The sequence below is a fragment of the Hippopotamus amphibius genome, chromosome 10 (genome assembly GCF_030028045.1).
Source record: "Hippopotamus amphibius kiboko isolate mHipAmp2 chromosome 10, mHipAmp2.hap2, whole genome shotgun sequence".
NCBI lineage: Eukaryota > Metazoa > Chordata > Mammalia > Artiodactyla > Hippopotamidae > Hippopotamus > Hippopotamus amphibius.
In genome coordinates, this window is record NC_080195.1 from 58475174 (window position 1) to 58489950 (window position 14777).

Sequence of the window (14777 nt, forward strand, 5' to 3'; positions counted from 1 at the left end):
TGGCCTTGTTCTCTCCTTGTCTGCTTTCTGTACATTTTCCCACTTACCTACAATACTGTACCAGTGGTTCTCAAACTGTAGGATGTTTTGTGAATCACTTGATGGGTTGTTTAAAAATGCAGGTTTTGAGTCCCTTCCGAAGAGATTGATAAATGTGGCTAGGGGATAGGACCAGATGTCTGCATTTTTGATAAGAGGCTCAGGTGATTTTGATGCAAGTAGCCTGAAATGCAGTTAGATAAACACTGGTTTAGCTTCCTTGTTTCCTGAAGCCTTGCTAAATATCCTATTTAATTCAGAATTCTTAATCTCTAGTCACTTTTTATTGTTTATATTTCTTCTGGTTTCTTACCAAGTGATAGAGCTACTTAGTGCTTTAAAACATGGACAATACTAAGGAAGTCTCATTCATGACAAGTTTAGAAATAGCCATCAGCTTCTAAGATTTAAAGTCCAGTCCTGCTTCTGCTTTTATTTGCACATGCGTCCACCAGTCATCTGGAGTTAGTAGGTTTCCCTGGGCTTAGGTTCCTCCATGTGAAGTGGCATTATTTGTCCAAGAATCATAAACTTTTACAGCTGGAAGAGACTCTGGAGATCATCCTTCATTGGAAAAAAGAGTGGTTCAGTGAATTTTCTAAGGAGGTAAAACTTGATTAAATGATAAGCCTAGCATTTTTTTTCTACTTCATTAATGTTCCTTTGGAGTATGTTTCGTTATCTCCTCCTCCCATCTGCCCCTTACGATCCTGGGAAAAACAGTAAAGAGCTTTATGTGTCCATAAAACGATAATTTATATATAAGGAACATAGTATTCTATATCAGTTATTTTTTTCTAAATAACAAATTCAAATGTTTTAAATTTTTAAAAGTGAAATCTTAAATACACAAACCTATAACTTACCCAGTAAATTAGACTAGAAAATACTGTTCGCGTCATTATAGTGAATACCAATTTAATCACTTCTGGGACATTCACACACTCTGGTCATTTATAGGAGCAGGGTGGTAGACCTCCCATGTGTCACTTCAAATCCTCTTGGCCTGTTACTTCGGCCACTAGTATGGCAACCAGTTTCAAGCAGGACTGGGCAACTGCACCTTGCCTGCTGGCTTCTGACAAGCTATAGCAACTGCTTGGCATTTGGGCATACACAACTTGGAGGAGGTATGGGGGCCATCCTCTAACCCCCCTTCAAAGACAGTTCAGAGGCACATTTCATAAGCTCCTCAGATCCCTCAAGATCAAGTCCTAGTGCTATGTTGTTTCCAACTCAGTGCATCTTTGATTGGCTTTCCTTCCATCTAGTTCATTTCCCCTTCACTCCTGTTCCCTGGGATCACATCCCCAGTAAACTATTGGACACAAGTTTCTGTCTTGGGAAGAACCAGAAGTAATGCCAGCTTCTGTCTTGGGAAGAACCAGAAGTAAGGCTAAGACAAGCAGTAAAGAAACACTGGCAGGCAGAAAGATGACTTTTAAGATAATTCTGTTGTTATTATACATTTTACTTGGTGAATGCCTGTATAAAAAGTCTTTTCTTAAAGCTTAAATCACTGCTTGGTTAGAATAAAGCAGCACTATTAAGTATAAAACTGAAAACATTCAGAATAGAATTGTGTAAAAAAGTAACAAAGTTATTTTACAGAGTTAATTTTTTATCCAGTGCTACTGCTATAACATTTTAATATTCAGCCTCACTTTGAAAAGCTAAGCCACTTATATGAATCGGTCAGTAGCATCTTCATAAAAATTTTCCATTAACATTAGTTCAAAGAAAAGCTTTATCTTTCCATTCTGAATCTTTTCAGAACCAATTATAAACTGTCCCATCAACTTTTTTCTCTTGCCCTTTGCAAATCAGTTTTCTCACTAAAATTTTTTTTGGGTCTTTCATTAAATAAAATGTTACTTCCTCCACGACAGGATGTTTTCTGTGATAAATGTACCTGTGAATTTTGCTATATACTTGAGTTGGTTTTGCTTTACAAATATGTAGAATATGCAGATGTCCTTTTCACATTTCAATCTTCATAGCTTCTGGGGTAAGTTACAAAAGAATTTCAGAGAACTCAAGTAATCTGTCCAACATCCAGCATATAATAAATGTCAGAACTGGAACTTGAGTTCTAGTCTTCTGATTCTGAGCCCTGTGCAAGCGACTGACGCCAGCCTGAAATAACTGGTATTTCCACTATGGACTGAATGAACTTTTATCAAGAATAATTATTTTTTATATTCAAATAAGGTCTCTTAAAAAAAGATAAGTTACAGCCATATATATGAGAATTTATTTCAACCTATTAGTGCTTAACAGAAAAGTAGCCCCCTTTTTACCTAGTCCATTGTAATATCTTAAAAAATACATATAATAGACATTCCTTTAAAAGACAAAAACCCAGTAAATAATATGGCAAACCCTCGTCTACACAGTAGGAAATAGGTTTTCATGGACTTCTATATGCTCTTGTTTGTCAGTTTAAACAGGAAAAATTGCTGGTATCTCTTATAATAAACAGCATAATTCAATGATGTATAAACCTTTCCACACATGCAGGCACAAATTCATTCTTGCTTTGGGAACATGCAGACTTTAAAGCTGAAGTCATCCTTCTGGAAGTTACAGATACACAACATTTAAAACAATGTTGAAATTCTAAGTCTTTAACTTCAGTTGGCATAGACAACTTTGAATCTTCAGCTAAACTAGAAGCCATTAATCTTAAGGTTTCCTGTTATATTTGCTATAAAGCATCTCAACAGATGGATTCCAGAATAGGTCACAGCACTGTGAAAAGAAAAGAAAAATCAAAATAATTTTCTTCCTTACTTCAGAGGTAGTAACAGATCTGAATTCATCTAACTTAAAATCTGTTTACAAACTCTTATGAGTTCCATTTATGAAACAGAATGTCTTAATTTGTCCTACTTTTCCTCTCTTCCCCCAACCTCTTGTAGTAGTCTAAATCTGGAGATCCACGTTATCTATTAGCTTCATGATTCTAAAAATTTCACTTCTACTATTTTGCTTTTTATTTTCCAGACTAAAGGGTTTTTTTTTTTTTTTTTTTGGTGTAACTGACATATAACATTATATTAGTTTCAGGGGTGCAACAATTCAATACTTGTATATATCCCCAAATGATCACCACAATACATCTAGTTACATCTGTCACCATTTATAGTTAACAAATATTTTTTTTCTTGTGATGAGGACTTTTAAGATCTACTCTCTTAGCAACTTTCAAATATGCAATATAGTATTACTAACTGTAGTCACCATACTGTATATTACATCATCCCCATGGCTTATTCTAGAAGTGGAAGTTTGTGCCTTTTGACCTTCACCCATTTCTCTTACCCCCAACCTCTGCCTCTGGCAACCACCAATCTCTTCTCTGCATCTAAGAGCTTGTTTTGTTATTGTTGTTTTTTTAATTCCACATGTAAGTGAGATCACACAATATTTATCTTGCTCTGACCTATTTCATGTCACATAATGCTCTCAAGGTCCATCCATCTTGTCATAAATGGCAAGATTTCCTTCTTTTTTTTGGCTGAATAATATTCTACTTGTGTATACAGAGTGACACTTGAACAACATGGATTTGAATTGCATTTATCTGCTTATATGTGAATTTTTTCAATGGTAAATACTACTGCATTACACTCGGTTGGTTGAATCCAGGGATCTAGAGGAAATGTGCATATGGTGGGTCAACTATAAGTTATACTCGAATTTTCAACTGGGCCAAGGGTCAAAGTCCCTAACCCCTCACACTGTTCAAGAGTCAACTGTAATACCACATCTTTATCCATTCATCCACTGAGGGGTACTTAGCTTGTTTCCATATCTTGGCTATTGAAAATAATGCTGTAGGGCTTCCTAGGTGGTGCAGTGGTTAAGAATCTGCCTGCCAATGCAGAGGACATGGGTTCGATCCCTGCTCCAGGAAGATCCCACATGCCACGGAGCAACTAAGCCCGTGTGCCAAAAAAACAAACAAAAAAAGAAAATAATGCTGTAACAAACATGGGGGTGCATATACCTTTTCAAATTAATGTTTTCATCTTCAGGTATGTATCTAGGAGTGTAATTCCTTGGTAATTCTATTTTTAGTTTTTTGAGGAATCTTAATACTGTTTTCCTTAGTGGCTGCACCAATTTACATTCCCACCAGTAGTGCACAAGGATTTCCTTTCCTTTACATCCTTGCCAATACTTGTTATTTCTTGTCTTTTAGATAATAGCCATTCTAACAGATGTGAGGTGATATCTCACTGTCGTTTTGATTTGCATTTCCACGATGATTAGTGATATTGAGGATCTTGTCATATACCTGTTAGTCATCTGTATGTCCTCGTTTGAAAAATGTCTATTCAGATCCTCTGCCAATTTTTTAATCCGATTTTTTTTTCCCTAGATTTGTATGAGTTCTTTATATATTTTGGATATTAAGCCCTTATCAGATATATGACTTGCAAATATTTTCTCCCATTCATTAGGTTGACTTCATCTTGTTGATAACTTCCTTTACTGTGCATAATCTTTTAGTTTAATGTAGTTCCACTTACTTATCTTTGCATTTGCTGCCTTTGCTTTTGGAGTCAGATCCAAAAACTCATCACCTAGACTGATGTCAAGGAGCCTAGGGGCCTTGTTTTCTTCTAGGAGTTTTGTGGTTTCAGGTCTTACATATTCGTTTGCATGTGGATGTCCAATTTTCCCACCACCATTTATTGTCCTTTCCCCATTTTATATTCTTGGCTCCTTTGTAAATTAATTGCTCATATATGCATGGGCTATTTATTTATTGGCTACTGTGTTCCACTGACCTATGTGTCTGTTATTATGCCAATACCATACTGTTTTCATTACTATAGCTTTATAACAGTTTGAAATCAGGAAGTGTGATGCCTCCAGCTTTGTTCTTTCTTAAGATTGCTTTCGCTATTCAGGGTCTTCTGTGGTTCCACAGTTTTTAGGATTGTTCTATTTCTGTGAAAAATGCCATTGGAATATCTTCTATTTTACTTTTTATTTCCCAGACTAAAATTCTGATCTCTTTAATTTGTTCTTTTTGTCACAGAGATTCAATTACCATGATAATGCAGACTTTTCATGATTTTTAAAAAAAAAATCACTGTCACCATTATTGTGTCTATTATTGATCTGTCATACTGTATCCATCCATATCCATTCATCCATTTGTCTCATGGAAGTGAACACATGGTTTCCTGAGACACATGAACTTTTATGGATACGGTATGGTGTATATCTGTATATGAAACAGGTAAAATTTCTTCTGCTAAATTGCTAATTCTCTTTTTGATAAAGTACATCATTTTACACTTTTTGACCAAAGCTGCCTACTTGAGAACAGCGCATAATGATTCTTAGTTACAACTGAAGTTACACATGTATGGTTTAAAGGAGAGAGACAAGTTGGTAGTCCACACACTAACTATGGCACCATGAACTCATCTGCAACGTTTCCATTAACTCATATGATTTTCTTTGTCCTTAAGAGTCAGTTATCATTTGCTTGAAAACCATAGAAGCAATTATATTGTGCCTACTTATATATTTCTTCCATATCATTTATTAAAAACAGACTGATCCCAGCATCAATCTTTAGGGGACTTTGACCACTTATTTCTCTACTCAGCTGGGGCAGAGTTCAGACATGAAGGTTAGCACTTAACTTTTGCCAACAGGCTTAAAGCTCAAACCTTGCTGGACTACATGTCTACTCATACTTCCACCTTTCTCCTACCAAGATCATACAGGAAGAGAAAAAAATAAAACTTGACTTATTTTATAATAATTATTCTGTGAGTAGGCCAAATTCCCTTTTGGAGGCATGTACTGGGACTTGGTGAAGCAAATAAAAGCAAGGAGTATAAATAACTCTACTTTCTGAACTGGGTTTTGAGAACTACAGAGTACAGTCTGAAGTATTTCTTCTTTACATATGATCCTTTAAAAGGAAAATTCTTATCCTTCACAGCTGAATGAGCTTTCTACCATAAAGATGAATTGTTTTTCTTTAGAACTGAGAAAGGGATGGTAGTATATTTATTGTGGCTGTTGTTTAGCTGATTTAGAAAGTAAAAAGTTTTCACTTCTACTGTGGTCTAGGGTTGAAACGTGCTGTGGTAGAAAGATCATGAAGATACTATAGGGAAGATTTAGCAAGAACCTGCAGGAGGAAGAATGAACAAGGGAAGAAAAAAAAAAAAAGTGTTGATGGCTTATACCAATAAATCATGGCTAAATGCATAGTCTTCCAAACTCTTCTAATTTTAAGTGATACCTCAATTTCAGAAACACTGATTTAATGCTAAAGGTTGTTAGTACATAAAGTTATATGTTAGTACATAAAGACAATTCAACTCTTACCTTACAGGAAACAACTGAGGAAAACATCCTTGTGTTTTAGTGTCAACAAATTTCTGGATCTGAAGTACTTGTTTTATAAGTTGTCCCTTGGAAGATTTGTCAATTTTTGTTAATACCATCTGTAGGAAAACAAATATTTAAGCATTAGAAATAAAGTATAGTTGACCCTTAAACAACATGGGCTTGAATTGCAAAGGCTCACTCGTATATTCAGATTTTTTCAATAGTAAATACTACAGTATTACACAATCTGTGGTTGATTAAATTCGTGGATGTGGAATTGCCAATATGGAGGAACCACCAATATGGAGGAACCCTGAGTAGGAAGGGCTGACTGTAAGTTACACTTGGATGTGAGACTGCAAGGAGGGTTGGCACCCCTAACTCCCACACTGTTAAAGGGTCAACTGTTATTTCTTAATATACAGTTTTACACATTTTAGTTACAAATTTTCAATAAGTACTAGGTGACCTATGCAAGTTTCTTAACCTCTTGGTGCTTGTTTCCTCATTTACAAAATAAAAGCAATACCTCCTAAAGGAGTTGCTGAGATTAAATAAGTTAATGTATACAAATATATAAAGCATACACTATATATGTTTGCTGTTTCTGATACTTTAACTACACAAGGCCATAATAGCTTGGATTCAAGACCAGTGAAAAGGACGCTGGAGCCATATTTGCAGTTGTCATATGCCAAATGTTTCCAACGATCACCATATATCTTGTGGTTTAACATACAGAAGTGAGTATTATTAGGTTGATCCATATAAAACTGCCAACTTATAATCATTTTTGAACTACAGAATGGTTCTGCCTTATATGTAAAATTTAAAGGAAAAATTAGAAATCAGGCTATTTGTAGATTGTAGCCACTACGGTTATATTCCAAGTTATAGCTATATATAGTTATATTCCAAGTAAGCCTAGACTACTAGGTTTAACAGTAAATACTTTGAATAATTTACTTACTCAAAGACAATTTTCGATACATACCAGAGGAAGGTCAAGGCATGGATGATTACAAAATCAATTAAAAAGTAAAACCTTGATGTATCTGTCAGAAGTTTTCCTAGGGAATTTCTATAAAATTAAATTTCATAACTAACCACTTATGCTTTTCAGTTACAAAAAAAATTAATGAATGCTGATATTTAAAAGGAGACATAATTCCTCTATCACAACTTCTTTTCCAAAGAAGGAAGGTTAATATTTCCTTAAAGTTAAAACTGAGAAAAATATATGATTTCACAAAATGATATCTATGATATCAAATCAGGAGTACTATCACTTAATAAAACCAGTTGGGCGATATTTGGGCTTTTTATTTATTTTTATTTTTTTTACTATGTAGACTGTTTATCAATCCTTTGTCTCCTCATAACCAAAAATTATTTCTAATATTAGTTTCACAGCGCTTTTGCAAACCCCAAGAATTCCATAACCCCAAGAATACAAAAAAGTTTCTGATTGCTAACATGGTTTGATTTGCATTAAACTCCAAAAACCACTACATTTTAGTGGTTTTCTGACATTTTTTGAGACCAAATTACAGTCAATGGGCTCTTTTCCTTAGAGAAGAACTTTAAGCCTGCCATTTTATGTGGAAAACTTACAAAGCAAAATAAAATGTGGATACCAATCTACTAATCTATATTCTATTCTAAGGTAAACAACAGAAAGAACACTGGTAAGATATTCTCATAAGAAATTTTGTTTTCTTTAAGAATATAAACATCCTACTTATGTGTGCTGGAGCCTACTATATTCTTGTGATGTTCTTAAAATCCAAATTAGTTTAGCAAATTTTTCAATTGCAGTTTTATTCACATTCTGATAAGTACTATCTGCCAAACTACTGTTGAGGAGCTAATAATGAGTCTTAGAAAATATTTATATTGTCAATAAATGCAAAAAACAAAAAACAAAGAAAAGTACTTAGGAACACTAAATGAACAGTTCAGAAAACTTTGACTATAATTTTGAAAACTTAAAAGCTAGGAGGAGGAAAAGGGAATAAAAGTACCACAGAACTTATTTTAATATTAATGGCTGAAAATTGAAAAGATTTTTTAAAAAGTACTCCTTTATCTTTTGAGGAGGCAAGACCTACTCATTCATTAAAAAGGTGCACACGTGCGCATACACACACACACACACACACACACACACACACACACGGAACTATTTCTAATTGCAACCATGATTTGAAAGAAATACTTACCACATAAGGTAATGCAAATTCTTCACACATTTCTATGGCAATATTGTCTGTTTTTTGAATTCCAACAACACTATCCACTAACAAAAATGTTCTCATCAAACTATAAGAATGCAGAAATGAAGATTAACAGCAATATAAAATATGCTCATTCATTTCTTCCCCCGACATTCACTATAATAAGAAATTTTCCTTTGAATAATTATCAATTCAAAATTTAAAAATTTCTTTAGGCAAAAGGAATTCTCAATTCACCATGAATTCCATCCTACAGTCCAATAGGTCTCAATGTTGTTTACATTCAACAACTAAATTCATTAATATTAATATTCAATAGCATATATTGAACATAAGATACTCTGCCTAGAACTGGATACAGAGATGAATGAGCCCCTTCCTCTAAGAGCTTGAACTCTAGTGGCAGAAAGAAACGGGAACCCAATTAACTATAAGTTACCATAAAAATGTCTAAATTTTCAAATATTACTTTAAGACTAACAGATGACAGAAACCAAACACATTATATTTTGTATTTTGTGTATTTTATCTTAGTTTCTATGTAAAGCTACAAGCAAGATACTTGAAATTTTTCTATACATTGTGCACTGCTTGAAACATTGACCTGCTACTTTAATACCTACAGAGACCAAAAAAGGTAGTATTTACAGAGGCTGTGATGTTAGAAGTATTTTAAGGATAATCAGAATTTACTAAAGTTTATTTAAATCTGGTAAATACCATATTAACCGACAATTTTCATTTTAAAAAACAGCAAAGAGTTTGGTATAAAAAAATTAATAAAGTCTGCTAAAGTACTATTTATAGTCTCAATTTAGGAAAACAACTGAATTTAAGTTTAGGCTAACTTATAGGAAAAAACTAAGCAGGCAGGGCTTCCTAGGTGGCGCAGTGGTGAAGAATCCGCCTGCAAATGCAGGGGACACAGATTTGATCCCTGCTCCAGGAAGATCCCACATGCCGTGGAGCAACTAAGCCCGTGCGCCACAACTATTGAGCCTGCGCTTTAGAGCCCGTGAGCCACAACGATTGAGCCCATGTGCTGCAACCACTGAAGCCCACATGCCTAGAGCCCATGCTCCGCAACAAGAGAAGCCATGGCAATGAGGAGCCCGCGCAACCAACAAAGAGCAGCCCCCGCTCGCCGAACTAGAGAAAGCCCACGCACAGCAAAAAAGACCCAACACAGCCAATAAAATAAAAAACAAAACAAAAAAAAACTAAGCTGGCAGTATATACCTTGCTCCTAAATACCATATTGTAGAATATTATGAGAATAAAGTGGACTTTCTAAAAAAGTCATTTGATAAAGCTGAAGTGTTCATCACGTGTAGAATGTTCTACGAGAGTGAGTCAAAAATTATTCGCACTCCGGTTATATTAAAACCTCTGTAAATTCTACAGCCAGAGTGTGGATAATTTTTGACTCACCCTCGTATTCATGAGAATATGTTTGGGGGTTAAATATAACTATTATAAGAAAAATTTTTTCTTACTTCTTTCGTTCTTTTAGATAGGTTTCTACCATGTCAACAAAATCTTCAGGTGCTCTATAGCCATAACCTGGCATGTCCACCAATGTAAAATATTTTCCAACTTTGAAAAAATTCATCTTCTTTGTGTGACCCTGAAAAAGAAAGTGGAAAAATAAAAGCTTTCTTAAAATATGTCCTTTATATACTTCATGACTCAAAATAGTTTCTGTTCCATCAACAATTATTTATTAAAAGCATAAAACTATTCTGAATATAACCCTATGCTGATGATGATACAGGAAAACAAGATAGAAGACAAGTGGCTGGAGATAAGCTTAGATGATACTACTTCTTCCCTCCAATTTATTTTTTTTAATTTAGTAATTTATTTTATTTATTGGTTGCATTGGGTCTTCATTGCTGCACGTTGGCTTTCTGTAGTTGCGGAGAGCGGGGGCTACTCTTCGTTGCGATACACAGGCTTCTCATTGCAGTAGCTTCTCTGGTTGCAGAGCACGGGCTCTAGGCGGGCAGGCTTCAGTAGTTGTGGAGCGTGGGCTCATTAGTTGTGGCTTGCGGGCTCTAGAGAGCAGTCTCAGTAGTTGTGGTGCATGGACTTAGTTGTTCCACAGCATGTGGGATCTTCCTGGACCAGGGATCAGACCTGTGTCCCCTGCATTGGCAAATGGATTCTTAACCACTGTGCTACCAGGGAAGCCCCTCCGATTCATTTTTTAAAGAGAATCTATATGATTCAAGAACTTCAGATTCCATAATAGAAATACGTAGGCAAAATATTTTCGCGTCTTTCCTATTTCATTAGCTCCCTTTCAGCAAAAAAGTTATACTGTTCTAAATAGTATGACTGCATTAGTCAATATTCTCTGATGAATAATATATCTCCACTTTAAAAAGGAATGAATTCCGTTAAAAAGGAAGGAATTTAAATGCTTACTATCAGTCATACAAGTTTGCATAAAACTTAGATGCGAAGCCTGATAGTATATTATGCCTAGACTATTACTTTCCTAAAATCAAGATGTTTTGCCTGTTTTATTAGATGGGTTTAGTGCTTTCATTAAGCCATGTTTTTAAAAAGCATGTACAACTGTAAAATATCTGTGCAACTAAAAGTGATGTAAAGATGATAAGAAGTGGTTTATTCATGTGGTTTTGTGTCCACGGACATTTATTGACCAGAAAAGGAAAGATTAAGACAAATAATTTTAAAAGTCAATTGTTTTGAACTTAGAAGAAATATTTTCAGAGGAAAGATTTTATAAATGATGCTTAGGTTCCCAGGCAGCTTATGTGTCTATCTACAGGAAAATAATTTCAGAATTACAGATTAGGAATGTTGAGAATACATTTCTTCCATTGTCCTCTCATAGCAGAGAGGGAACAACCCTACCTAGAAGTGAGAATCTAGCTGGGGTATTTGGTGAGGCAGGGCAGGAGGGAGTAAGGATAGGAGGGTTAACAAATGACTACAGTCGTTCAGGGATGGTATCGGGGTCAACCATATGAAGAACTGGGGAGCAAGAGAAGACCAGTGAAGCCTCAGGGAAGCGTACCAATGCAAGGAAAGGGGGCAGTGAGCATTGGGTTGGTGCGAACATTTTGCCAAGGATAGATAAGGTGAGGGCAACTGGGGTGAGTTCTGAGGAGAGGGTACCTTAAATATTTGTAGAGTCTGCATTATTGAGAAAAAAGCATAAGAAATTAAAAAACGACAGCTACTATAGCAGACTGGCTGGGATATTAGGCACATAATTTGGCTCTGGATAAACTGGGAAGTGCCTGATTGGTGTACATATATGAGTTAGCAAGGTATAAAAGATTACAGGAGGAAAAAAAATACACTTTAAAGCTGTTTCCTTTAAAATCAGTGTAGAACCAGATGATCATTCTCAAAGACGCAAATATAGAATGACAACAGAACAACTCTTTGGAAACGAATGGATCAAGGAAGATTTCCTCAAGATACTGGCAAGACTACTACCATAAATTCAGATACACTTGCTTTTCTTCAGAGAAATACACAGACATTAATGAAATGTCATACATTTGTACTTGTTTGAAAGAAACCACTTTTCTAGGAACTTAGCAATTATGGTTTCTTGTAACCTCCCTCCCCCAACATTTATTATTCATCTTAATCAGTTCAGAGGTAGTTTAGCTATATTTTAAATTTCAACATACCGGTGTTTTGGAGACTCTAACTTCAACCTCTGGGGCAAGTGAAAATAAAGCCTTTATTAGAGAGGATTTTCCAACATTGCTTCTGCCTATAAAACACACCTTATAAAAGCAAAGAGAAGATAATTGAGTACTAGTTTATACATATATTATTATATAATGTATTAGCTGCAAAAATCTGTGAATACTCTTCAGTCCTGCCTGACCATAAAAAGTGGCTTATGGTTAGTCAAACCTAAATTCTAAAATACAGCTACTATCTACTAAATGATTTCAATGTGGCAGGTACTGTTTTAAAAGCACTTAACATATTTTCTTATTTACTTTTTACAATATCTCTATGAGATAGATGATAGAATTATCCTTATTTTACAGGTGATAAAAATGGAGGCAAAGAGAGGTTAAATAACTGGCCCAAAATTATACAGCCAGAAAGTGGATAAGCTGGAATCTGAACTCAGGACATCTATATCCAGAGCCTATGCTTTTAATTACACTATGCCACTCAAGAATATCTGCAACATTTATTAAGAATTCCATATTTACAAAGATTTTTGAAGTTAAAAATTAGACGCGTTTCAACACAACTAGCTCTAAAGTCACTCATGTTTGGAACCCCATTTCCCCACAAACTCTCAAAGTACACCATAACACCACTGTAATTACTCCTTCCTCTGGACCTTTCTTGTTCCAATTAAACTTTGCTCCTTTAGTCTGCATGTAGAAAGCAACAAAATATTCCTAATACTAACCATTAATACAAAAGGCTCTGCTTTTTAATACAGTATCGAAGAGGGTACAGTTCCAATCACTACTTCTAAATGAGGGCAGTACCTGCCCCCGGGGGTGTTTTAGAAATCTGTAAGGGCATTTTTGGTCACCAGTATGATTGGGTGCCATTTAGTGGGCAGGGGCCAGCAATGCTATATATTCTGGAAAACTGGGGTCAGTCCTTCAAAATGAATTGATCCGGGTCCTGCATAAACTTCAAGTGCTCTGCCAGATTAAATCCACTGAAAATATATAGATAATAAAACTTAACAAAAAAAAAACTACGCAAAAAGTCCAGTAATTTAGAAAATTGAAAAGCGATGCTATCTCAGCATCATTAAGTGATTTACGTATTCTTAAGTTATTATAGCAGTTCTAAATATCTTAGCAAAAAAATTTCAGTGCAGTGGTACCGTCATCCCAAATATGTAAGGAGGTCTGAGCCTTCTTTTGACAGAACAAAATATTAAACTGCAGGACACGCACAAAATGCACACTCAGTTTCACTTAAGTTGTTTTAAAAAATCTTATAGATTATTGCAATCTATATATAATTTTTTTTTGCACACGATAGGAAATTCAGACTGGGTGAAAATTACGTACTGATAAGGCTCACGTCATTTGTGAAACTACTATACTTTTCACATTCTTCACTTTGTCTAATTTGTCTCGGCACGTTTTCCCTACTTCAATTAAATGGAAAAAAGACAGTTAAACCCTTTTTAAAGTATTTTACATTCACAACCAAAATAACTCAAACTATCTCTGCTTACTTTGTTACAACAATGGTACGCGTCCATACAAAGCTAGTAAATCTCTCAGGTTTGCTGACAAGACAGAGATGATGGCAGAATCCCAGCCGCAGGCGGCCGCTGCTCTCACCTCCGGGCGGCGGAGGTCTGGGGCGTGGTCGAGACGCACAGCGGAACTGACGTACTCGATGCGGTTCCGGGCGGCGGCCGTGAAGATGGTCTCCGCCCTCCCGATGTCCTCCAGGCTTGGGTCGAAGATCTTCGGGTGAAAGTCCGGCTTTGAGCCCGGGGCGAGATGCCGCTCGAGTTCTTGCAGCGGGAACACGAGCTTCGTCAGTTGCTTGCTTGGCAGCCGTAGAACCTCCGTGAAGGCCTGGGACGTGCTGTAAGCTCGTCTTCCGCTCCCCAGCTCTGCCCTCATCGCAAATAGCCGGCCCACGCCAGGCGGCAGACCGCGTGCTGCCATTTTCCTTTTCTAGAAGCCCCGCCTCGGGACCGCATTCCCAGGGTCTGAAACGCGCGTGCGTGCTGCGGCTCCCGCTACGCCTGCTGGGAATTGTAGTCTGCGCTGGCTTTTCGCATTCCCGCCCACGCTCTTTGCGTACAGAGAGCCGCAGGCAGGTGTCGCCCCGCAGGGGATAAAACCTGCTGGGTGCCTTTCACACTCCGTCCCAGAGCTGTGCCTTTGACTTGTCTGTCGCTGTGGGGAGGCTGTTTAACGGTTTTCAGAGGTGAAGAGACAGATCTGTCTGTGTGAGCCTTGAGGCTCAAGTGAAGAAGAAAAATGTGCGAAGCTCTGGTGGATTTCAGGCCGGTTTACTCTTCACAGTTTCTGGTTTTCTCACGGATCGTTGACGCGGTACAGATCAGTAGAAAAAGCACTTCAGCAAGAATGAAAAGGGCTGGTGAGAAATGTAGTTGAAAGAGCACCTGGC

The 14777-nt window shown here is 36.5% G+C and overlaps 1 protein-coding gene across 3 annotated transcripts; it reads right to left on the reverse strand.

Moving 5' to 3' along the window:
* Window positions 1–27: 27 nt before the first annotated feature.
* GTPBP8 (GTP binding protein 8 (putative)) lies at window positions 28–14354 on the reverse strand. Of its 3 annotated transcripts, none has more exons than XM_057696523.1 (6): window positions 13973–14308; window positions 12323–12421; window positions 10142–10272; window positions 8631–8730; window positions 6406–6524; window positions 28–603 (listed from the first exon to the last, which is right to left on the reverse strand). In XM_057696523.1, the coding sequence occupies exons 1-6, from the start codon at window positions 14306–14308 to the stop codon at window positions 564–566; spliced, it is 825 nt and encodes a 274-aa protein (XP_057552506.1). In that variant the 3' UTR covers window positions 28–563. The 3 variants fall into 3 exon arrangements, with proteins under 3 accessions (XP_057552506.1, XP_057552504.1, XP_057552503.1); XM_057696521.1 differs by lacking the exon at window positions 28–603 and adding an exon at window positions 2271–2790 and having other exon boundaries at window positions 13973–14354; XM_057696520.1 differs by lacking the exon at window positions 28–603 and adding an exon at window positions 5912–6205.
* Window positions 14355–14777: the final 423 nt, after the last annotated feature.